Raw genomic sequence first — 25296 nt, 5'->3', positions numbered from 1 at the left:
CAGAGAATTCTGCCTTTTTTCTTTCTTTAGATAATCGCTCAAAACCAATAATTGATTATCAAAATGGTTGGCGATTAATTGAATAGTCGACGTGATTGATTAATTATCGCAGCTCTGCACACATACAGTATATCATGTTGTCCAATACGGGCCAGCATGACATTTTCTTTTGGACATCGTAATGCAGAAAATATGCTTGGGTGCAAATGTTACTATAATTACTAAAGTCAGAGTGAAGTTTCCTCTTTCAGTGCACTGGTATTATTTAATAAACAATAAAGTTTATTGTTGAGCTGTAAAATAACCTGTCTCTGGTGTTCGATAACCCCATTTACACACCACATTCATTTACATTTACTTAATGCGTGTATGTAGGTCGATATATATCAATATTGGAATTTTTACTCCCACCAAAAATCAAGTATTGCTCAGGCTCTGAATATATTTCACCCTGGTGAACATTTCACAAAGACAGGGTTTGTTCCCTCAGAATTCGTGAGTGTGTCTCAAATCTGTTTGACAGCCACACCCATCCAAATGTGACACAAATACATCATAGAATACTTCACAGACAGTCATGTGAGCTGTTTGAGGACAGAAAATTGGACGACAGCCTCTTTTTCTCTTCGCTTTTGGACTAATAAAGAATGCAGAATTTGTGGAAAAATCTTTCTGGATTAAAATGTTGGAGTTAAATGGAGCTATAGAAACACGGCTTTCCACAGCAGAGTGAGTTGAATCTCCTTCCAGCTTTTACTGTCTCAATTCTGTCTCAATGGATTACTCAGAGGATCAAGTGTGAGTCAGGCGCGGATTTCAAGAGTTAAGCGCGAGGATAATTATTCTTTTCCCTTTAAAAGCGGCCAAGGAGGGCCCCGCTCCTTCAGTTAATGTACTCACTTCACACTCTGACAATTACACATGTCAGAAACATCAAACAGCTTTCAGCCTGCTCTTTGAAAAATTTAAAGAAAGACTCTGGGGCCCCGTCACGTGTCTCTGCCCCATCCACAGGTGGGGATCACAGTTTGAGCTCGGATCTGTGTGGCCATCTGATATAATCTCACACCTCAGCGTGCACTTGGCCTGACCTGAGAGCTGGCAGAGGACGGGGCATCTGAAAATATGCTTATTCTCTCCCCGTCACCCCCTTCCCCGCTCCCTTCCTGGCGCTTGAATGCGCTCACAAGCACAATCGGAAAAAAAAGAGGTAGCAGTGCATGTCTGACCTATCCTGAGGCTCCCGTGCACGTTTGACCCCACGAAACCCTGTCAGGGCACAGCAAAGTCGACCTCTGACATCTGCTCAGTGGATACAAAATTAGTTTCTCAGTTCTTCAGCAACAATCACACCAACACCTCATACGTTTGAGTTATTGGTGCTGAAAAAAAAATAAAAGAAGAGTATTTAGGTCACCTTACAATCACTCCCCTACAGTCCTGATGTGCATTATCTTCTCAATATCATCTCATATGATCATATTAATCCCTTCAGACAGTTAATGAGATTGGCTGAAGTGGCAGAGGGCATGAAACTGTCAGCTGTGAGCACATCTTGGGCATTGCTGGGCTTCTATTGCAACGAAGGTGAGAGCAGAAAAAGAAGAGAAGCAAGTGTTCATCATCTCATCCAGTGCACCTCCACAGCAGGCCTATACATTATAACAATAAAGACACATTCAGCTGACAGCGCCCAGTTTGAGCTGATCAGCGCTGGATCATCCTCTGTGCCATTAATTGCATTATTCAGTCTCATCAGCCCGTTGGCGCTATCACCACTGCCCTGTGCGGGAATTGAGCCCCGCAATTAAATAAATAAATATTTTTTTATTTTTTTTAAAAAAGGCACTTACCACTTACAGCAAGGAGCGGCGAAGGCAAGGTGCGGGCTCGGAAGTTGTCAAATGATGGTTTGCTTCTGTCGTATCTGTAAGAATGTCATCGTTTTGGGTTGTATTTTTGCAGTGCTGGTGCGCAGACGGCGGTGTGCAGGACGCTCTCTTCTCCGCTCTGTGCTGCTGATCACACGGCATCCAAGGCGCGGTGAGAGGCGCGCTGCTGTGGAGGGGAGAGGAGGGGAGGAGAGGAGAGGAGGAGAGGAGGGGAGGAGAGGGGAGGAGGAGAGGAGGGGAGGAGAGGGGAGATTAGGCCTGGTTGCTCTCAGCGGCGTGGCCAACAGCGACCACGTGTGGCCATGTGGAGGATAAACACTGTACATCAGTCCTGTATGAGACATGTCAGGTTAAAGGTCCAGTGTGTAGGATTTGAGGGACCTGACAGAAATATGTTATTCATAATGATGTTCTCATTAGTGTTAAATTGCCTGAAAATGCTTTTACGTAACTTCAGAGTGAGCCATCTACAGTCGAAGCGGGTCACGGCGGAGTCCGCCATGTTTCTACGGTAGTCGCATTTTTAGCGGCCACTTTACACGGGTAGATTTTCCCACAAGCGTAGAAGAGGCGTTGGTGTGTTGTTGTGGCGAGTGGTCTTTAACTGGTTGAAAATCTGAAACTTCACCACTAGGTGTTTTGGGGAAAAGACCACTTCAAGAATATGTTTTTTAAAAAGCAATTAATACAAGGTGTTTCTATTAAGTAAAAGAAATCTGCCAAAGGAAAAAGGCAAATTTGTCAAAAGTCCCATTTATCGGAAAATGAAAAAGTGTAATGTGTAAATCTGACACACTGGCCCTTTAAATCAAGTCGGCCACCACGGAGGTGCATGGCCGGATTAGCCTGCCAGGTGTGTCAGGGGTAAAAACTTTGTTGCAGGTCCCTGTTGACCCCCCTTGTGGTAATTTAAATACAAATGTATTCGGGAACGTGCATCATGTAAATGGGTTGTAAGAGGAATTGTTCGACATTTTTGGAGTAACAAGCTTAATTGGATGAGAAGAACGTTAAGTGTTTTTTACACATATGGCTTGCTCTACGTCTCACCTATTTTTTGCCAGCAGTGGCAAAAAAAAAAAAAAAGCCATTTTGTGGATATGTTTAATGATATTTTAGAGTAAGTTTCCTGGAAACACATTTAAACTGCAGGTGACTCATCGTGCACTCGGGGGTGTATATTAATTATTTGCCCAATAATCGCTTTCTTTATTGTATGAAGCTGCCATGGATGTATAAAAAGAACGTACGGTGCTTGGGACCGGACGTCAAAGATTAGTGTTTAAGTGTAACTTTAATGTGTTTGTATTTGTTTCCTTTTTTGTCATTCATCACATTTTTGTATTCAAAGTTACATTATTGTAGCTCGATCTTAAAGGTTCAATATGTAAGAACTGGCCACCTATCAAGTTCATACTCAAAACAAATAGGTGGCAGCATATCACCAACCACTCACTGCTGCTGACTGTAGCTGCCCTTGGCTAGTTAGCTCAGTTAGCCATGCAGCTAGCGCTATCAACTGGGAGCTCGGGGACCAGGGGTGTGTTGGTGTTTAAGCCGTAAGCACAGTAGCTTTGGACCGGGATGGGCCCAGGCTAGCTAGTTAGCATTCAGTAGATATCTCTTGAACACAATACAAATATATCATAATGTCAAAACTGCTATTTATTCACATTCAGAGGACAATTTTAGGTCATTTTTGAGTGCTCTCAACTGAATTTTTTATAGAGATTGAGTCATTTTAAAGTGCAAAACACACTCTTTTGTAGTTTGATGCAGAACGCAGACGCATTGTGTTTTGCATGTTCTCTTGGCTGAGGCAGCACCGTCTGCATGCACAGATGAAATGAATCTAATGAATGCAATCTAGTGTAATTTTCTGCTCGGCCTCTTCGTGCCACTCCGCTTCAAATGATCCTCACCCACTCTGGTCTCAAACTCAGCCCATATATCCTCTGCACTGACAGTGTTTACTCACACAGTGCGTTATTACTGTCTGTGAGCGGAAGGTATCCTGATATGAACCCATAAACATCTGCAGCACAGAAACCCAGGTCCAGAACCTCGCAGGTGAAATATGTGCCACTCAGTCAGCCATGCAGCAAGCCACTCAAATAGGCATAAATCACCGGCCTTGGATCAATGCCCTGCTTCCCATAGGCGAACCGCTGTGGCACAACACAATCAATTCTTGTTCTGTGCTGCAACAGTAAGGAGGGTCGACTGGAATCAGACCCCATCAAACATTAATACCAGCGCTGAATCCGAATCAGCTCATTGGCATTCTGTACTGAGCGGGGATTCAAGAGCATCTGTTGCTGTCATCAGGCGGTGTAGTGACCACAATCGCAGTGTAATAGCAATGAATACTATGTGCATTTTAAGTAGCGTGTGTCATTAAAGTCTGGAGAAGGCAGCCAGGGAGGAGGGATTGCAGTAGCCGCAGGCTAGAAAGTCATAATTCAAAGGATTGATCGGTTTAGAGCTCTGACATACATACACGGCTGCAGTGTATGGCTAAACAGGGAATTAGCAAGATAGATAACCCCAGTGTCCCAATGGAAAAGTGTGTCAAATATAATAGAGCACCATATACTACGTATGTCCGCTCCATGCTGCTGGAGTCAGGTCACAGTCGATTGAATCACAGTACACATCGTGGTCATGGCATTGGGTTTGTGTAATTTCACAGGAGGTTGGGGATTAAAGCAGGAGGAGGGGGAGTGTGTGTACAGTACACGATAGGTGTGTTTATGTGTGTGTGTCGTCTCTCAAAATCCTAGCTCCCCCTTGGGAATATTGAGCAATCCCCATGAGGGAAGGACGAGGAAATGACTGCATTCATAAATGATATCCCTCGCTATTGAACACAACAGGTCGGATGCGTAGAATTTAATAATTTCTTTATTATAATATAATTGCATCTTGCACCATAACCTTATATAGGTCTTAATGTACTCCAGAGTGATTAATTGCCACCAATAAAAAACATTCTGAGTCGGGCGGTGTGTGTGCACAGGCTCATCCCTCATCTTTAATATCGCCTTGATCCCACTCTGAGCAGCTCATGCATACATTACATAAACACAGGCAGGCTGGCAATTTGATGCCACAGCAGCAGTGAGTGATTAAATCTGCTTATTTGCTGTTGGGGAAACAAGGACGCACAAATGCTCATGTTTTTCAGTTAGATGTGTTTAAGAGTCACAGGATGGCAATTTGCACAAGTTTCAGTGAAAGGAGTGCGCAAGAGCCTTTTCATGAGATAGTCTCTTTTTCAATCGTTCATTAATCTGTTGAATTATTTATGTATTATCTGCTAGCAGGGGGTGGGTGGGAGGTTACTGCTGACAGACTGAGAAGTCGGAGAGGAGATTACTCTGTTGCATCCTGTTGCTGGCAGTCAGTCGTGTATTCAGAGCCTTTACACGAGTGAACGTACTAATAACGATACAATTAAAGTCCTGCATTTTGTATGTATAAATGCAAGTATAAAATCATTAAAGGAGACATATTACGCTCATTTTTGGTTTCATAATTTTATTTTGTGTTACTGATAGAATAAGTTTCCCCCTCTTCCCTGTCTGAAAGGCTCTGTTTAAGATCCTGTCTCTCTAAGCCAGTCTGCTCTGATTGGTCAGCTCACACACGCCCGAGCCAGCACTGCTAACAACAACAGATCAGCTGTGCTAAATCAATTCTTTGGTGCCAAATTAATTATGCAAATGTGTGACATGGTGTTGTAGTGTGATGTCACGGAATTAAAGGTGAGACCACTGACAAGGCGTTTCAGGAGCAGTGTTATCTGAGGGAGAAGAGCTTCCATTGGTGCAGACTTTGACCTTTTAAACTTTCAAGATCTTTTACATGCACAAGAACTCTTCAGGCTCTGTTGGTGTCGGTGTTCTTGCAGATAAGTCCTCCTCTGTGGCTTGTGTCCACTCCTCCTGCAGATGCACTTCTAGCTGGGTCTCCTCTCTCTTCGTCTCCTCTGTTTCCCGTCTTTTTATAGGAATGTTGAGGCTGTAAGGAGTCGTATCTCCAGGCCTGGTAAACGCTGCAAATCTCACAGTAGTCTCTGTAACTCCGTGGTGTCAGGCAGCATCCACACAGCGTGACTATGATTGGCTGGCACAGTTCTTATTAAACTGTATTAGTTATGTGTACAATGCCTTCGACCAGGCCATGATATATTGACTTGGGATGATTTCACACACACAATCTCACACTAAGACACACACTGGAGGCAGCTCCAGCTCAGCTTTACCCCTTGCCGTTATCACAAACTCCCCGTCAGCTGAAAATATGCTCCAGTCAGCAGAGCCGTGAGTCCTACAGCAGCAGAATAGCTTATTGCTGTCTCTTTGTCACTGTATTCCTCTTCTTGTGGTCCCACCGGGTGCTCAACATCTAATGAATACGTATTGAATAGCTTACTCACTCATTGTCATCTGTGCACTACCACACTTTCCTCTCTTTAGTGGGCCTGCAAGCTCGTGTTAATGGATGGATTTAGATACCTGGCTGTATTTATTTCAATGATGTCACATTACATTCTGAGAAAACAGAGGAGAATAGCAATAGAATAACAAACTACCTCTTCTTCCTAAAGTTAGTCCAAAGATATAAGTACCCATTTACACTTGCTGAGTATGTTTCAATAAAATGTTGGCTTGTATTCCGACACCCTCTCCAGGATGAGTAGTGCAATTACAACCTTTATAAATGCAGCTCAGTTGATCTGAGGAAATTCAATTACCATCCCTTTGAGTATTCAGTGAAATACATTCAGGTAAAATGACATTATGTCTGAATTGTTGCAGAGGTTTTGTGCAGGTAAAGGTTTTCTACCAAGTTGAAGGCATGTTTTGTTTTAGGTTCCACTGATAATATAGATTGTTTGCATCAGAAACTCTGCTGATCAAATGATTAGTTTATGTCAACAAACTGGAAGAAGTTAAATTGCAAAAAATTTATTCCGCACAATCCAACCTGCAAGACATTCGATCATTTCAAAAATGGCACTTTATATGAGAGAAGACACAATCTATAATATGTGGTGTGTATTGTGTAGGTGTACATTAAACATACATTGCCCATACACTAAAATCGTTGTAACCAAAGCAAATGTCTGTGCTAAATCGATCTGAAGTATCTAATCAAAGTCTAGTCAAAAGAAAATCTTTACTTCGTATAAATTATCTCTATTTAAAAAATCTTGACAACTTTTCCTACAGCATTATACCACCAGCATGTCTGCCGGGGGAGGCTTTAGAGGGATCTGGCCTAGAGTGAACCTCTTAGCCTTGAACTGATTCAGTTCATCTGGAGTTAGTTTGTCCTCAGGTGAAAACAGACTGTCCGATGCTCCACCGGCTGACACGGCTCCTGCTGCAGTCGGAGCAGCGGCTGTCCCGAACCCACCACTCGTCTGTCCAAAAATACTGCCGCTTCCAGCTGGAGCAGGTGCTGTTGCCCCGAAGCCGCTCCCGAATCCTCCTCCGGTGTTTGCTGTCGAGGAGAAACTGAACCCTGAGGCGGAGCCAAATCCAGAAGGGGCTGCTGGCGTGCTGGAGGTCGGAGCACTGAAGGAGAAAGAAGATGCCGCGGGGGAACCAAACCCAGAGGGGGGTTGTGTAGGAGCTGCTGAGGCACTGCCAAAACCTGTTGTGGATGATGGTGCCGCTGAGGAACCAAATCCACCACTTGCAGAAGCAAAGCTGAAAGAGCTGGCTTGGGCTGGTGCTGGTGCTGGAGCCCCAAAGCCTATAAAAGGCAAAAAGATTGTGAGTGATCACACAAGCAATGGCTCAATGGATCAGTTTATTCAGGAAAGACAAGCTAATTATAAATGTTTTGTTCTATAAATCCACAAACTTGAATTCAGATGGATTCATGTCCATGACACTACGTGTTGTAAAACCATCTGCTACAGCACAGTATTCAAGAGAGATGAGGGATTCTTCAAAGCAATAGTACATCCAGTTAGCTAAGCGTAGCACAAAGACTGGAAATGGGTAAACAGCTAGCAAGGCTCTGTCCAAAACTACCAACATCCATTCAAACAGAACATCTTAATTAGCACATTAATTTTAATCTCAAAGTGCTGAACTACTGCTTTACTGCCCTACTGTTAGGATTAAGTAATACTTAATGTTCACCTTTGCTTCCAAAGCTGGATGTAGAGGATCCAAATCCAGCTGCTGTCGTTGAACCAAAGCCACTTGAAGATGCCTGAGGTGCCGGGTTGTTTAACTCTGCAAGCTGCAAGGAAAATAATTATCATACCACGTTCACTGTATTTATAAAAAGTCCTCCATAAAAATAAATGGAGGCATTGATACCGTATTTGTGTGTCTTACCACAGCTGCGCGAGTCGATGGATTCATGACTTTCAGTTCCTGGATTCTGCTTCTCCACTGGTTGAGCAGCTGATTGATACCATTAATCTGAACACATGAAACAGGAGTTTTCTTATTCTTACTCTTTATAAAATTCAGCATTTTAAAACATTTTAACAGACAACACATAGACTAAGTCAACATCATGTGACTGGCTCCTGTTCACACAGACTTTTTAAAAACAAACAACTGGACAGTTTTGGTGATCGTCATCCTGCATCACAGGATCCACATGGGGAATATGTGTTACAGGGTAAGGAAATGATTTTCCTATCAATAAACATTGCTTATACAGATCCATTATACGATCGCTTCCTAAATAGATTTCACAATAAGCAGATGGATTTATTAGTAATTTAGTTCTTGAAATCGTGCTATAATCTACTCGTTTTCACAACAAAAACAAACCGTACTAGAGTCCACTTGGAGGCAGATCGAGACCACCTTTTCTTGGCAATATCTTCCCACTTTTTTTGTCCTGCATCAGAGTGCGATTTCTCTGTTCCCACATGCCCAAATGAACCAATCTTTCTTGGGAAAAGGCTCCCATTTAAAAAAAAAAAAAAAAACACACACTCCAAACTAGCCAGGTGTGAACAGATTCTCACTGAAGAAAGTCTTCTACTTTCTTATTGGCCTGAAGACAAATGTTAGAACATACATGAGCGACACTGCACTTACATAGCCCTGCAGATCTCCTGAAGCTTTAGTGTTATAATACTCCAGCCTGAGCTCTTCTGGAGAGAGCTCAGTGAAACCTGGAGACAAGAAATACCAAACATGCTCAAGGTTAGTGTCGTGGTGATCGGTATAATACACACGACATGTACATCTCTTGATGTGACGACAAATAACAACAAAAATCATGTTATTAAATGCGTATTTGATACAGACCAGATAAAGGCGTCTTGGAGTTAGAATAACAGGAGAAGCCCCACTGCCCTGAACTCTCCCATATGTCCATGTCCATCTGAATTATCTCCCTGTGTGACCATGAGACAGACATCACATGAATTAAGTCCTAATGACAACATTCATTTTAATGCTGCACAAAAAACAAAACAAAACTGAAAAAAAAATGGCAGACTCACAGTTTTTTGTCATCATCTTCATCACCAGCTGGCCCCTGATGTCCTCCTCCTCTTCCTCCCCTATCAAAGGTGCTTGGAGAATTAAGCTGTGAAAATCTGTTTTGACTGGAGAAACTGAATTCAGAGGACTTCACGTTATCTCTTCTCCCTCCACCTCCTCCTCGGCCCCAGTCATTCCCTCCACCTCCACCTCCTCCTCCTCCTCGTCCCCAGTCATTCCCTCCACCTCCACCTCCTCCTCCACCTCGACCCCAGTCATCACTTCCATGAGACGAGAAGGATGAAGGCTGGATGTAGGCTCCTTTTTGCTGAGAGGGATTCACCCAAACTCTGTTTCCAAACCCTAAAACATACAACATGCACACAAATACCAGTCAGTGTTGAGAACAAAAAGGTTTGGTGCTTGACAATTACAATCATTATACTATGCCCACATTGTTATTGTTATACAGCCACTTCTATAATCTACTCTGTATGTACAACACCTGTAACAGCTTTTAGCCCAATAACTATTTTTGTGTGTGTGTGTGTGTGTGTGTGTGTGTGTGTGTGTGTATCTAGTGTCACCTTATCAGATCTTCGATGAATACCATATGTTGTACAAATGGCAAAGGCCTTTCAGAAAAATGTATGATTTTGGCTTGTATAAATAAATCTGACTTGTCTTGAACTAGTCCCTCAAAGTGTAATGCTACCATTATATGTCCGTCAGCAAACACGGTTTTCTTCTACGTTATCGTTTTCCTTTCACATTGTGTTTAGCTGGCCTATAACGCTTGTTTACCTTTGTTTCCTGACAGTGTTTTCTGCACCCCCTTTCTTTAATTTATTTCGTAACAGCAGGGCTAAAAGTGCTCCAGTTATCAGACAAAACCTTAAGTTAAATCTAAAAAAAGGACCTAGAAGTGAGTTAATTCCTAACCCTTATGTTAAAGGGTAAGTCCCCTGTCACCCCCATGCAGATGGAAAGTACGGTGAAGATTTGTAGTTCACAAAACATTTCTACATAAGGTCAGTAACGTCTTTTGAAACTAATTTGGGATTCCAGAGACTTGGACTGCACTGGACAAGCTGTATGGACATTTTAAAACGAGTCCCCAACGACTTCAGTATTTCAGGAAAATGCTATAATGCTGTTTTGCTGTGACTCTCCAGAAATGTTTTGTGGACTAAGAAACTTCACTTTTGTCCGCGTGTGGGTGGAAACAATGACTGAATTTTCATTTTTAGGGGTAATGTTAAACTTTTTAAAATAAAGACAATTTTGAAAGACATGAAATTAGTGCTCTTGATCAATGTGATTGCTCTTAAATTTGCACTGAGATGTACCTGTTTATGCATCATCAGTGTGCACTTGTATGTCTGTTTGTAGTGTGTTCAATGTTGTTGCTGCCCTTTCGACCAGGTCACTTTTGAAAGACATTTTAATCTTAACGAGGCTCTTACATGGTTAAATAAAGAATCGGTCTATATCCATAAAGATAAACGCTACCTTTCTGACAGTTATAATGGTGGATTTTAGTTTCCCATTGAAAAGTACTACGTTACGCTGAGATACGCTATGTTTCTACTGTTTTGTCTGTTGTTACAGGTTAGTTGAGTTTATATTCAAATAAATGCTAGCTAACGTTACCACCACAATTCTGCCTGTTAGTTAGTCTAAGGTTAGCTAGTTAACGCAGGAGACCTACCTACCTATTGTTACAAACTGAATTGACTTTGGGGATTTTAGGAGCTATGTTAAGTTTATTCCTGTTTGACGGTACCTCCACCTCCTCCTCTAGGCTGCTGCTGCTGCTGCTGCTGAGAAGAGCGGCTGTTGTAGTTGTTGTTGTAGCTGTTGTTGTAGCCTCCACCACCACCGCCTCCTCCTCCTCCTCCTCCTCCTCCACCTCCACCTCCTCTGTTTCCTCCCCTCGGGTGCTCGTTCCAGCACTTATCGCCGTAACGACAACGGCCCTGAAGAAAGAAATTACACACCGGCATGTCTACGCGGTGCTACGCAATGTTTCCTCTCTGACTCCCGCTCGGCAGTGTTTTCATGCGACCACAGGAAGAAGCCAGCTCGAGTTCGTGTCGCAGGAGATTTACGTCACCGGTTACTAGGCTTGCCTACCAGCGACAACAGCGACCTCACCTGGCAGCCGAGTTAGCTTGTGGCATGTCAAGGTCCCATCTGGTTGGACAGGGTTTACGTTTAATCACATCATGCACTGCTAAATATATCGAAATGTTTACTTGAAGACGAGTTATCTGTTTTATAAGCTCACCCACTAATATTTTTTAATGTCAGAAAGTGCCCAGCTACCAGGCATTATTAACATGTGCTTTGAGCTTAATTATAGGCCCTGCCCTCCACACACACAGGTGTTTGCAATTATTCTGCTTGATCAGACTTCTTAAATTGGGCTGTACAATGCTGGAAGTTTCCTGAGGCCAGTTTAGTAGTGAAGATACACTTTGTTAGCATGGCTGGACTGTCCTGTTAGTGGGCCCTGGGGCAAATATTCCCAAACAGCTTCGTTATGACTACCCCAGGTTTCCAATGTGTTCATTACTTTGTTGTGACTTGATTAAACATATCTTTCTTAAGTATTATTAATCATATGACAAATACGCAACGGTTTAGCTTGCCCCACCCTGCCAACAGGTGAGCAAACATTTTCAGAGATTCAAATCTGTCATGGCCTGTGAACACACACGCACACACACACACACGCACTGTACTGACATGTGAAAACCTGTGTGGGTGTACAAGAGCATAAAGCACACACACACTTGTACAGAGGTGAGTACGGTATGTCTTTTACAGTGTTTATATAAAACTTTGACTTAAACTGTCTCAGACTTGTCAAGATGAACCCTTTTCGACAGTCATACATGCATGATAATGAATATGTTGACAACATCAGACAAATGCTGTTGGATCTTAGTCATGGAAATATAAAAAAAAATGAGCTAAGATTTTCAATAAAATAGTATTTAATGGAAGTTTAATTGTTTACAGTTATTCAAAGAAGAGTACAAAGTAAACATTTTCCTTCAAGATTTCCAAGAAATCATCTCATTTTTTATTTCGTTTGACAAAATTATATAAATTGACAGAAGAAATGAAACAGACTTAAAAGCAATTGTTTTTCCAAAATGCAATACTAAGATATAAAGCAAAATGTTTCTTATGGACAATAAATTAGAACATTAAGTGACAGTTAACGGAAAGTGCCTGTAAGGCCATGGAAAAGGCAGCTTCATAAAACTGTATGGATCATGTAAAAATACACATAATCTAAATATCAATACTGTAGTTTGACATTATATAGCATGACAAGTGTTATATATTATAGTTTTCTTGATAAATAAAGCATATTTCTTGATTAAGAACAGTAGCAGCAATGAAATGCACATCCTGGCAAGAAGAGGCATGCAGCAGCTCTCAGCACATGTATAAATGTTATCAACTTTGTCACAGGCAAGCATCAAATCTGATATTTGTTTTTAATTAAAAAAATTCAAATCTGTAAACATTTCTCAAGCTAATCTGGTGACCTCAGGGGTCACTGTCTTTTCTCCTTTCAACGATGAACATGACAAAAACTTTATTGTGAGCTAAAAATGAAAAAAATATAAACAAAGAAACTTTATTTATACAAAACAATAAGAGCTCCGAGGACATACTTATTAAGGTGCCTCATCAAATACCTAAACTCCTTAAAGTTTTACAAGCAAGTGAGACAAATCTATGAGCCATTTCAGAGCTGTACCAAAGTATAATTCATCACATAAAATATATATTTATATTATATTATATTATCTATATATTTTTTTTACAAAAATATGAAGTGCTTGCTGAGTAATAAAATATATGTAGGAAAACATATGTAGAGACATCCAATGTTGTAACAAATGATATGAAAAAATAAATGATAATAGCACTTAGCTTAGTTCAAATAAGCTTGACAATAAAGAGAGAAATGGATAGACTATAATCCATGAAAAAGAAATAGTGCACATGTAGACATTACTACTTCTTTAGCCCTTTGCTCAGTAAGGACAAACCATGTGTGCTGAGACGGAGGACCAATGGGTGAACTTCTTTGGTACATCCTGTCTTTATCCACAGCCTGTCGCTGTCTCTCCTCAGCATCACATCGGTGGAGGCGAGCAGCTGTTCTGCCAGTTGGAAGGCCTGGCTGTCCTGCAGCAGGACTGCAGGACACTGGATGGAGTAAGGCTCGCTGCTCTCTTTCAGCCCGCACACCTGGTGAGATAGATGGATAGATTGATGAATAGGTCTTCATTGCAAAGTCTCGGTTTAAAGGTTTAAATCGTACTTTTCTTAAACAAATTGTCTGACGTTTTGGGAAATTCTGTATGCTTATTCACTTTATCCTTGAGAGTGAGATGAGAAGACTCATATTTTCACTACATGATGATGCTACAGTAGAGCAATCAGCCTGCTAGGTGACAGCAGCTTAGCATAAAGACTGGTACCAGGTGGAAATAGCTGGCTTGTCTGTCGTTGTGGCTTCGAGAAAGTTACAAAAGATGTTGTTTTTTGTACAAATTAAACAAACTACATATATTTTGGTCATTAAGCGAGCTTTAGAGATGTTGGTTAGTGAATTTTATTACCTTTAGACTGAGCAAAGCTAGCTTTTTCCCCCTTAATGCTAAGCTAAGCCAATCGGCTGCTGGTTGTAGCCTCATATTAAGTGTGTAGACACAAAAGTAGTATCAATTCGTACTGTATTAATATTTTTTTAACAGTTTTCGCACTGATTGAGTCAAATAAATAAGTCACAATAATAATATTTCGATTCTTGTGTAACATTCAACAGTGTGAAAATGTGCAGGAAAACAAGTAAACGAACCAGTGTGTCGAAGGCCTCCAGAAAATCAGGACAGCTCTCACTCAAGAAGCTCAGAGTTTCATCTGGCAACGCTACAAAAAACAATTAAACACACAAAATGATTAAACTGTGGGAAATGCATTTCTTGTTTTGCTCTGAACACTGTTTCTGTCGTTCAACCTCACCTTCCATGGCACTGACCAACAGGTGAGCTGCATTGAGGTGGGCAGGAATGGCACACAGGCTGTCCTCAGTGGGACTGTTGATGCAGAGCTGGTTCACTATAGCTATCACTAATTTACTCTGACTCTCTGACAACTCCTCTTGCCCGACCGTATCCAGCGTTTCCCCACAACACATGTCCTCCAGCTAACAGAGAGAGGTACAGGGAAGAAGGAAAATGAAAACAGTCAGAACAATTGATTTTTGCCCCAGTGTACTGTCTTTAAAAGAAATAAACTGTGTTTATCGGTGACTGTGTCCATGTATTGGTGTTGGGGTCATGTCACTCACCAGACACTGCAGATATGAAAGAGCAGTTCTGTCCTTCAGAGTGTCTTGGAGCTCCTTGAATAAGGCATGTCGAGTTGGCTGGGAGAGCTCGGCCAGAGGAGAAAGGTCCATCTCCTGTGATCCTGTAAGAGACCGAGAGATACTCCTGAAGTCCTGAACATATAGGCGTCTCTTTAGTTCGTAGTCGGTGGCAGCCTAAAAGCCCTATGGTGGTCACGGACACCCTATTGAGTGTCTTTCCTCTATGATATATTCATGTCATAAGTGTATTTTTGCTGTATTAATGCAGATTTTCATTTTATTTTATATACTGCCAGGTAGCTTGTGAATTTGCCCACCTGAGATCCATTAAGCTTTATGTTACTGTAACCTTTAATAATACTGTACATCATCATCATCATAATTTATTTGTTGATTATATTTTATTATTAATCTGAATTTGCAAAGTGACTTGAAACTAAAGTTTTCAAATAAATGTAGTGAAGTAAAATGTACAATATTCTGCCTGTGATGGAGGTAGACATAAAGTAGGAGGAAAAAAGGAAAAACTCATCTAAAGTAATAGTTCCTCAAAATTGTACTTAAGGGTGGCACTTCCCCACCACTGCTAGTCAGCTAATATTTTAGAAAAAATAACTTGTGAAGCTGTTGAAACAACAAATCAATTCATTCACAATGTTGTTTGTGTCTGAAAGAAAAGGGAACCAATGTCAGTTCCATTGTTTTACGGTTTTCTTTTACTTCCTTGTAAACGAAAATACAAATGATGTAATAAAAAAACAGTTAAACAGTCAGACATGTTATATCCCATTAATGAGTAACTGGCCAAATATACAAATGAATGGGAGCGCACCATTTTGCACCACACTGGGAAATACGGTCTCTGGACTCTTCTTCCCATTGCACTTGCCGTCCATCATATCCAAGGAATCGTGGGATGGCATGGATAGCATAGTTGAGTCTGACTCAAAGCCTCCTATTGTGCCAGGTTGTAGGCATATATCTGAAAATGCACACAACATCATGGATGAACACACAGAGGAGGAAGGGCAGGTATAGTAAACAACTAAGGTGCACAAGCTTATAGTAAATACAAAATGACATTTTTGACATTTCTTTGCCAACATACACACACAAAGACACACAAAGATACAAACCCGTCCTCAAACACACTCACCAAACTGTCCATTCTTTTTAATCTCCAGTTCCAGGATGCTGTATGCAATGACCGTACCAGAAGGGATCTCCAAGGAAACATTGCTGTTCGCCTCAATGTTGTTGCTTTCCTTCACACACACCTGAGAATACACGTACAGACACAAAGCGTTTTTTGGACCTGATGAATTAAAATATTTTTGGATGGATGAGCTGATGATTGTGCTGCTGAAAGAGAATTTAAATGAGAAACAGTTTTATGGAACAATTAACAAACATTGAATCTTTCCCCAGAATATGACACTAATGTTAAAACTACACTACTGTATGCTGGATTTCCCTAAAATAAAAATAACAGTAAAGTCTCATACAAACATAATCCCTTTAAATCATCACTTATGACTCATAGAAATGTGTGGCTGCATTTGTATCGAAATAATCCCACATTGCAGTCTCCGTCTCTCTCCTCTGCTCTAGGTCTGTCACAAAGAGCTGCCAGTCTGTGTGTCTGTTTGACTGAGGGCAGGGTGAGGCTACACGCACAGGCTGAGCAGAGTGGCAAACAGCAGACAGGATGAAGTGTGCACTTCACAAATTCTGGATGGTTGTGTGGAGGAGTGGGACTGTTTATTTGTCCTTTGTTCTCAATAACATCACTCCCTCTCTGTATGTACTCTACAGCTTCTCAACAGCTGTTGCTCTGTCTTTCTCTGTTTGTATTTGATTTCAATGTAGGGGACCTACCTTCACAGAGCTCCCCAGCATTAGCCCGAGCATGCCCCCGAAGCTGCACTGCTCCTTTTTCTTCTGGGTGACGTTGCACGAGCTGGTGGTGAAGATCCTGTCCTTCACCACTGCCAGCAATTCAGCTCGCTTCTGCATCTGCTTCACCAGCCTGTGCTGCATGTCCACCTGCCTGATGCAAAGAGATGCCGGTTTTTAATCTACAACAGCAATGCAGTACATGTGTACCATTTAGTTAATCTTATGTGTCAGTCATTAACAGTGATGATTGCATTCAGATGAAAAGACTGAGATAAGGAACAGATCACAAGAAACATAGTAAGATGACACTATTGATGGTGGTGATTAAGTCTCTTAATGTGTCTTGTCTGACGTCTAAATACATTTATAGTGCTCATCTCATTAATAATGAACTCATCAACCTGTCACCCTCTACTGACTATGTGCAAACAGTACAAAAAGGAACTATTCAGTACCTGTCACTGGAGTCACGTAGCAGCTTCTTCACATCAAGTTCTTCTTTCTTCAGCTTGCCAAAACATGATTGGAGCTTGGTGGAGCCCCGCCCCTCCAGTGTTAGGTTTACAGAGCCAGCCTCAGTGTCCAGCTTCCCAGAGAGTAAGTCCCCATACGTCCCCTCATAGGTCACAAAATCTTTCTCAGACACTCCTGAAAAGACATGTGGTGTAAGCATATATTATTTATTATATATATATATATATATATATATATATATATATAAATATATATATATATATATATATATATATATATATATATATATATATATATATATATATATATATATATATATATATATATATATTATTTACTTATTTGACATGTATGGATGAAACTTATAAACGTATGTATTTATTTGTGTTGTTATTGTATCACTATTGTCATATATGTATTTGTATGTCTTTCAAGCCTAATTCCAAAAAAGTTGGGACAATGTGTGGAAAAAAACAGAATGCAATGATTTGCAAATGCGTTTCTTTTTTAAAACTATTTTCATTTGAATGCAGTACAAATGGTGCGTTGCCAAGTCAGAGCTGGGAATAGAGTTGAACTGACCGCATTACAGCACAATAAGTTGGACTACCATTTCTAGCTAGGTTAGCCATCGTTCACAAACCTAGTTGATGACAACCCATTACCCAGTATTTTCTGCATATAAATACTGAATCAACATGTCTAAGGATAGAAATTGCACCGTTTACTGTGTGTAAGACTGATATAATTAGACACCACTAAGACAGAAGTGAAATGAACAGTATCTACGGCTTTCACCACTGTTGCTAAGTGGAGCGACCATCTTGGATTTTGAGGTCGGGGATTGGTGAGGTGCTAATCTGACCTCAGGTCAAACCTCAAACCTCAGAAAATTTCAGTTCAAGACAAGATATTTAATGTTCAAAGTGATAAACTTTAAGGCTTTTTGTAAATACACATCCAGCTGCATGGGAGCGTCCCAACATTTTTGGAATCAAGGTTGTATTTGTTTTGTTTTTTTAACTGAAGTTTTTTTTTTTTAACTTATCTACATACTGTTTATGTATTTCTATTCTACATTTTTTATTATAGCAAATTTAGCAACTTTAGCAATGTAAACCTCTCATTTCCATGCCAGTCAAGCTCATTTGAATTGAACTGCTTCATGCAATGTGAAACCGTTTGTCACACAAAAAGCTCAATCGCATGGAAATAAAATATCACAATCACATAACTTGAGCAATTTTTTATGTCTTTGCATGGTTTGAACGGTCTGCATGTCCACAACTACATACCCGGAGTGAGCACCTTGTCACCCTGCAACAAGTCGCTGAGGGTGAAATCTGTCGGTTGGTACTTTGGTTTCTGCCAGAACCAGACGCAGTTGCGCTTCACGACCAGCGCCATGGGAACCAGTTTGTGTGAGTCATTTATTCTGGAAACGTGGATGAGACTTCCCTCGGTGTCAATCTGACGTAGGAAGTTGGCAGTGGCTTTGGAAAACATGGCCTCAGCAGACGAGGACTGCAGACAGCTGGAACAGAGAGAGACGCTTAAGGCCTCAATTTGACCTCATTTTGGAAGAGCATAGAAGAGAAATGCTTTTATTCAAACCACGAGGGTAATTTCCAGTTGGTATTCTCCCCAGTTTTCCCCTTTTGACAAAGTTTACCCGAGTTTGAGAAGTCCCAGCAAAGCTGAGCAAACCCAGAGTGGGTGATTGTGAGTATCATGTAGCCCCACATGACTTGTCGAGCCCTGCAACAGTAGGCAATGACTCACTAGACTAAAAGGAAGTCCCCTGCACGTTGGTAACATATTAGTGTGACCACAAATGAACGCGTTCAAACATACATACACACCCCAGACTTGTTAATTCTGCTGGCTCAGCTTTCATACTTTGAATATTTAAAGTAATGAGGCGTGATGGGGATTTGTGCTGTGAGGGAAGAGAGGGGAGGAAGAATAGAGGAAAGGCTGCTGGTTTGGGGAATGTTAGAGTTAAACATAAGAAGGCGTCGTTGGCTGGAGGACAGAGAGAGGAGCCAGTGAGGGGAAATGAATGTTAAAACAGGAGAGAGCATTGACCTCTGGATCTTTCCCACTGAACAAAATCAAGAACACCAACACCTTCTCAGTATAAGTCAACTCCCCTCGACATGACATCTCAGCGTGTTGAGTCACTTGTTTTGAATTATTTAACAGTTGTCGTAACGTCAGTGGGGACCTTTCTCTCACCTTAAACTCTATTCCAAAAGCTCGAGTATGCTGTTTCTAAATATTTAATGTTTCTTTTGTTTAGTGTGAGGTGGACCAAGGAAACAAGGGAGAAAGAGAGAGAGGAGGACATGATAGCGTCTTGTTTAAAGGGGCACTGTGTAGTTTTATTATTTATAATATTAAAGGTGCTATTTGTATTTTTTTGTATTCTCATTCCCATAACTGACGCTTTGGGGTGGTGGCCGACCCGTCCTATAATCCCAAAGCTTCAGTAAGTTTTTGACAAGTTGGGAATGAGTCAACTGTTCTTATAAATAGCACCATTAATGAGGTAATAGTACAAACTCTTTTTCCCTAACTGAATAAACAAGCTGTTCTCAGAGGAAAATAAGGTCCCCGGAACACTGTTTGAAGCTAGAAAGGTGGCAGGGTCCGCCAAATATAAACAAAGTGAAACGGTATGAAATTGTGTTTGTTTTTTCAGTTTATTCAGTCGTGAAACGCAAGAGAGTTTCTTTATTTCGTTTGTTGTGGGCATAACAAAAACATTCAATGAAGATCTTTCTCTTCTGATTAATATGTCTTTCCCTAAAACTACATAATGCACCTTTTTATCACTTCTAAAGATAACGTGACCTCAAACAAACACTCTAAGGTCACTTTTGACCTGGAACTGAAGTCCATAATAGAATAAAGTTTCAAGAAAAGAAGAATGGACTACTATTTCCCAGTTGGTTTTGCGCCCCCACAACATTCCTGCCCCGTGTAAACAACTTACACACAGCCACACACACTTGCACGTGTGCCAGCGCGCGTGTGTATTTCCCGGCAGTACACTTCACTAATATAACCAGGCTGCAGTGGCTGGGAGCTGTGCGTGCCTTCGTGGTGATCTCAACATGAGCCTGAAAGGGCGCATGACTCGGATTATGAATGTAAAATCAGATGAATTCAGCGGAGAAAAGTATTCTGACTGTAAAAATCATAACAACCCGACCGCATTCATCTCACGTGTATCTCAAGCAGACAAGACTGACTCAGTGTAAACGAGCTTACCTTTCAACAGCTTATGGAAAACTCTTCAAGTTCAGGTTTTGGCGTCGTTCGGTGCGTCCACCGTGCGTAAAAGTGGACCAAGTTGTCCAAACGCGGGCAGAAACGGTCCCCTGGCTGTAACAATGACGCTTCCCTCAGAGTGTTGATACAGAACTAATAACAGCGGTGTTCAGTCAGAGCTGTGGCTGAATTGTTGGACAAGGTTTGACTGTAGCTGTCCTCTTCTCGGAGGAGGATAGAGACCGCCTCCTCCCACCCTCACTGCAGAGTTAATTATGATCATATGAACTCAGGAATCTGTGTGTGCGTGCGTGCGTGCGTGCGTGTGTGTGTGTGTGTGTGTGTGTGTGTGTGTGTGTGTATAGTGTAGTGTATTTGAGGACATGAGCGGACTTGCCCATTTCTTCTTTTCCCATTAAACTCAAAGTGAAAATTGTGCCTTATTGATTCATTCATTCATTCAGCTCTGCTGCAGACCTACACAGTAGTGGTTTTCAAACAAGTTGAACTGGTTGTGACAGGCTGCCGCCAGCTACACCAAATCCTTTCTAATTAAGAGCACCTCCTGTGAAGTTTAGTGAACGATTTCAAACTTTTTTTCCCACCGAGAAATAACAAAGAAGTTCTGTACCTCCTAAATGTAGGCTATGAGTGTCACAAAGATGACAAATTATCAAAATATCACACAAATAGCCCAATAATTGGTAGCCAATGTGCATTCCCTTCACATACAGAAGTGCCAGGTGTGAACATGATGCTGAAAGTGTGTTAAACCTCATTTAGGTTGAAAACGAGTGGAAATCCCCTTACGTGAGAAGAAAACCACTTCCAGTGTCAGTGCTGTTGTCAGAGGACAAACTAGTCTATGTCGTGGGACAGATTGACAATGAAATGGTGTAGGTACGGGGGTTGTGTGAATGAGTGGGTGTATTGCATTTTGGTTTGTGACATGCTTGCCAGTAGTGAGTAAGTAGTAACTTTGTAAAGGCTGACAGGGAGTTGTCACTCAGATGTAGAGATAATGGTCCTCTGTCCCCCTGAGCTATGAATAAACCAAGGTGCACACATGTAGTCACAGCCGGCTCAGACTCCTGTAACAGTTGCTCAGGGCCCTGTGGCCACTGGCAGCAGTGGTGGACGAACTTAAGTCAAAGAAGCAGTTTCACAATACTTAAAAGTGCTATGTGTGACACAAGATCCCTGCAACACAAGATGTATACGTCTTGTTGTGCAGGGATGTTTTTTTAAGTTAGCATGCTAACCAGCTAGCCACTCGCCGCATTGTACGTATAGAGAACGACACCAACACTACTCTGGTGCTCTGAGCTCCCAGTCTGGACAGACTCAGCTAATACGACTGCTAGCTGCACGGTTAACTGAGCTTACCGGCAGCTACAGTTAGCAGCAGTTAGCGGTTTCTCTGGTGATATGCTATTTGTTTGGAGTACGTTTCTCATATATTGCACCTTTAATCAAATCTATCCCATCAAAGTGTGCATTCGTATCAAAAGAAAAAGCACTGATCGTGTATTGCCACTTTTAAAGAGTTTATTTTAATTAGGTTAACTGTACCATTATGATTTTGCATTTTAACATTTGTATTAACAAAATTACAATGACGCTTCCCTCACAGTGCTAATACAGAGCTAATAACAACTCTGTCTGTGGTCAGAAATTAAACTATTAAATTGTGGTTACCCGTGGCAAACAGTCTGCTTGAGGTCTTCAGCACAACAGTTAAGCAAAGGGTTTGCCTGGTTTTTAAAGCGAAAAAACTCCTGAATGTTTTAATGAATTAATGAATGAATTAATCAAAAATAACCATTCCCCTGCTTGTCCTAGGATCTACGACTTTGTCAATAGAATCCTTTAGGATTGCCTTACATTTCTAAAAATCCTACACAAATTCTGTAAGAAATGTGGTTTCTTTAGGATTTTCACAGTCCTACTGGAAAACTTGTTTTTCCGATGAGTTCCAATACAATCTCTTAGGATTGCAATGAATTTCAAAAAAAGAATCCTATCAGACTTGTTCATCCCCTTTATGAAAAGAATGTTTTGTTCTTGTAGGATTTTCACACTCCTATTGTTATTTTTGCTATTGGATCTCACATACATTTTAAAGACTAGAAGAGACACATTTTGACAAGAATTACCAATAAAACTGTTATTTCTTATTCAGAATCTGACTTGATAATGGATTCTTGGAAAATCATGTTAAGGCACTGCACCACAAATAGCTTGTTGAAAATGCCCAAGAAAACATATTGCCTGTTTCAGCGTCATACTCTGCATGTTCCACCTCGTGTTTTCTGTTATTATTATTATTTATTCATTATTAAAATAACACCAAGTATCATGGTCAATGGATATTGCCTCCTCAACCCCTGAGTGTAACTGGAACATCCAGCTCAAAGTAAAGTGTTCATGGTTTCTCATGAGTTAGTAATACAGAGTAAGCCAACTTTCTAGCGATCATGTTTTCATGTTTTCATGTTAAGACCTGCCATCTTGACGCTGGGCAACCAATGACCAGCACGAATGACGACTAGTGATCGTGTTGTGGTACCAACAGACAACTAATCTAACTACTGCAAGATACAAGCATGGAGGAACCAATTTTACATTTGAATGTTTTATTGATTTTCATTTTATCTTTTTCATTTATCCAATGGATTGTGGGGGAAACCGAAGCACTCGGAGGAAACCCACACGGTCACAGGGAGGAAAACTCCACACAGAGAGAACTCAGCCATGTGGTCGAGCTCTCTCTGTGAGGCTGCATGCTGTCCCAGGATGGTGATGTCATGACCTGTCCTACTCTGCCTGTGACTGGCTAATCCTGATTTTCTTACTCTAAGCCTACCCAATCTCACTCCCCATGCCTGAACCTAACCAAACCAACCAATGAAGGCAACAAAGCAGAGGCAGAGTAGGACAGGTCATGACATCACCATCCTGGAAAGTAAAGTTTGGATTGTCTATATGCACTAAATGGTGTCACACAGCAGGTGTCCGGCTTTGTGCACCATGTGTAGTCAGTGCAAGAGTAAGATGATGTTGTTTTCAGTTTTCAGTTGCCCTCTGGTTAGGTTTAGGAAAGGGTCATGGTTGGGGGTCTACATAGCGTTTTCGGCTATGTATACCTGGGTGCTAAGAGTATCGCTGAAAAAAAAGGGTCCTGTGGTCTGTTACAGCCACTCAGAATGAAGTCTAGTCAGGTGTCACTGATGGACTTTGACTCCTGTTGCTTCTTTTTTCTTCCTCAAGAAGAACGCCTCTTTCTTTTCTCGACAGCCTGCTCCTCAGGGACTTCTGCCTCTTTCACACATTCTGGCTCCTGTACAACATAGAATATCCCCTCCATATGTTCGGGATCATGGGCAGCACAGAGGGTCCCATCCACAAGTTCTGGATCATGTGCAACACAGAGGAAATCCACTGCCACAGGTTCTGGTCCTGGAAGACACGGAGGGACTCCTCTTCCACAAGTTCTGGGTCCTGTAAGACATGGATGGACTCCTCTTCCACAAGTTCTGGGTCCTGTGGAACAGCAGAGGACACCTCCTCCTGCTGGCACACCTGGTCCTTCAGCTCTTGCATAAGTCGGACATTTTCTATTCTAAGGAACTGATTGGCCTCTTCCTCAGCCTTGAGCTTCACATCAAGCTCAGCGTTTTTTAAGGTTTGATCCTGAAGTTGGATTTTCAGATAAATGTTATCAGACTTCAGGTGGATGTCAAGAGACAGTTTGTAGTGCTCAACTTTCTGACAGTAAGCATTCTGCTCCAAAATCATATCCTGGACCTGCTTCTTGTGCTCTGACACCGTCCTGGCATGAGACTTCAGATGCATCTTGACCTTCTCCTGAAGGGTTGCATTCATCTCTTTCTCTGCCTTGATGTCAGTGTCATACCTTTGCTGGAGATTGTTGTGTGAAGCAGTGAGCTCCTCGAGCTCTCTCTTAACCGCCAACAACTCATCCTGGTTCTTCTGTGCAGCCAACTGTTGTTGCTGTATCTTGTGTGACTCACAGATAGCATTGTATGCCGTGTGAAGCTCATTGAATGATTTTGTGTATGAAGAAGTGAGATTGTTAATCCGTCTCTCAGATTCCCACTGCTTCTTCATCTGTTTATCCAACTTACTTTGCATTTCCTCCAGCTCTTGGCTAAGCTCGACAATCACCTTGTGCTGCATGTCACACTCGAGTCTTTCTTTCAGTAAAAGGTCTCTATTAATCTTTCTGCAGCTTTTCTCTCGATGGAGCTCAGTATTCAAATACAGAATCTGCTCCCAGACAGTATTGGTTTCATTTCTTTCTAATTCCAGGTCGGCAGAGAGCTCGGAATTGTGTTCCGTTGCTCTTCGGAGCTGAGTTTTCAGCTCCTCCACCTCTTTGACAAGAGCCTCCTTCTCTGTCCCGCTAACAAAGTTGGAGATCAGAGCCATGGTGCTGTTGTAGGTTGACTGAACTGTATGAAAAAGTGTCATCTTGTCTTGCTGTCTGGAGTTGTTGTCTGTCTCACAATGATCGCCTGTTGAACAGTTCTCAGATAAAACTACTGTCTAAACACTTGTGAAATATGTCAAGACCTGCAATGATCACCTGTTAAAGGTTTTCAAGTGAAATTAATTTGTATCAGCTCTGCTGTTAATATACTGCTGATGCACAGAATGGAAGTGCTTTAATGTCTGGAGATCAAAGTCCCGGAATTGTGTCTTTTTAAGTTGTTTCCTTTTTATGTTCTGTTGTTGTTGTTTTTCAAATGTTTAGATTTTTTATTTTTTTTAGAATTTTTATGTCCTCAGACAATTTCAATGAGATAAAAAATGAAAAATGAAAAAATAAATAAAATCATTATTATCGTTATGGAGA

General features: G+C 41.3%; 2 protein-coding genes across 2 annotated transcripts; both read right to left on the bottom strand.

Moving 5' to 3' along the window:
• Positions 1-6849: 6849 nt before the first annotated feature.
• On the bottom strand, positions 6850-11442 carry nup42 (nucleoporin 42). The gene is made up of 7 exons (XM_073463195.1): positions 11151-11442; positions 9385-9727; positions 9188-9276; positions 8975-9051; positions 8255-8341; positions 8054-8156; positions 6850-7658 (listed from the first exon to the last, which is right to left on the bottom strand). Exons 1-7 carry the CDS (start codon positions 11368-11370, stop codon positions 7132-7134), a joined length of 1446 nt encoding a protein of 481 aa, XP_073319296.1. The 5' UTR covers positions 11371-11442; the 3' UTR covers positions 6850-7131.
• Positions 11443-13236: 1794 nt separating this feature from the next.
• LOC140993832 (gasdermin-E-like) lies at positions 13237-20532 on the bottom strand. The gene is made up of 10 exons (XM_073463385.1): positions 20418-20532; positions 18437-18675; positions 17123-17315; positions 16647-16818; positions 15925-16045; positions 15601-15750; positions 14748-14869; positions 14420-14603; positions 14256-14326; positions 13237-13642 (listed from the first exon to the last, which is right to left on the bottom strand). The coding sequence occupies exons 2-10, from the start codon at positions 18645-18647 to the stop codon at positions 13406-13408; spliced, it is 1461 nt and encodes a 486-aa protein (XP_073319486.1). The 5' UTR covers positions 18648-18675; positions 20418-20532; the 3' UTR covers positions 13237-13405.
• Between the last annotated feature and the right edge of the window lie 4764 nt (positions 20533-25296).

The sequence above is a fragment of the Pagrus major genome, chromosome 3, assembly GCF_040436345.1.
Source record: "Pagrus major chromosome 3, Pma_NU_1.0".
Lineage (NCBI taxonomy): Eukaryota > Metazoa > Chordata > Actinopteri > Spariformes > Sparidae > Pagrus > Pagrus major.
The sequence above is the reverse complement of the archived record's forward strand: the minus strand, read 5'-3'. Positions and strand labels throughout refer to the sequence as shown.

Excerpts from the sequence above, each read along its gene's own strand:
- nup42 (XM_073463195.1), bottom strand. The coding sequence starts at position 11,370 with ATGCCGGTGTGTAATTTCTTTCTTCAGGGCCGTTGTCGTTACGGCGAT. Across the intron at positions 9,728-11,150 it reads GCCTAGAGGAGGAGGTGGAG|GGTTTGGAAACAGAGTTTGG; the intron begins GTACCGTCAAAC and ends TGTATGTTTTAG. Across the intron at positions 7,659-8,053 it reads ATCCAGCTTTGGAAGCAAAG|GCTTTGGGGCTCCAGCACCA; the intron begins GTGAACATTAAG and ends TGCCTTTTATAG.
- LOC140993832 (XM_073463385.1), bottom strand. The coding sequence starts at position 18,647 with ATGTTTTCCAAAGCCACTGCCAACTTCCTACGTCAGATTGACACCGAG. Across the intron at positions 15,751-15,924 it reads TAAAAAGAATGGACAGTTTG|ATATATGCCTACAACCTGGC; the intron begins GTGAGTGTGTTT and ends GTGCATTTTCAG. Across the intron at positions 14,327-14,419 it reads GTTGGTCAGTGCCATGGAAG|CGTTGCCAGATGAAACTCTG; the intron begins GTGAGGTTGAAC and ends TGTTTTTTGTAG.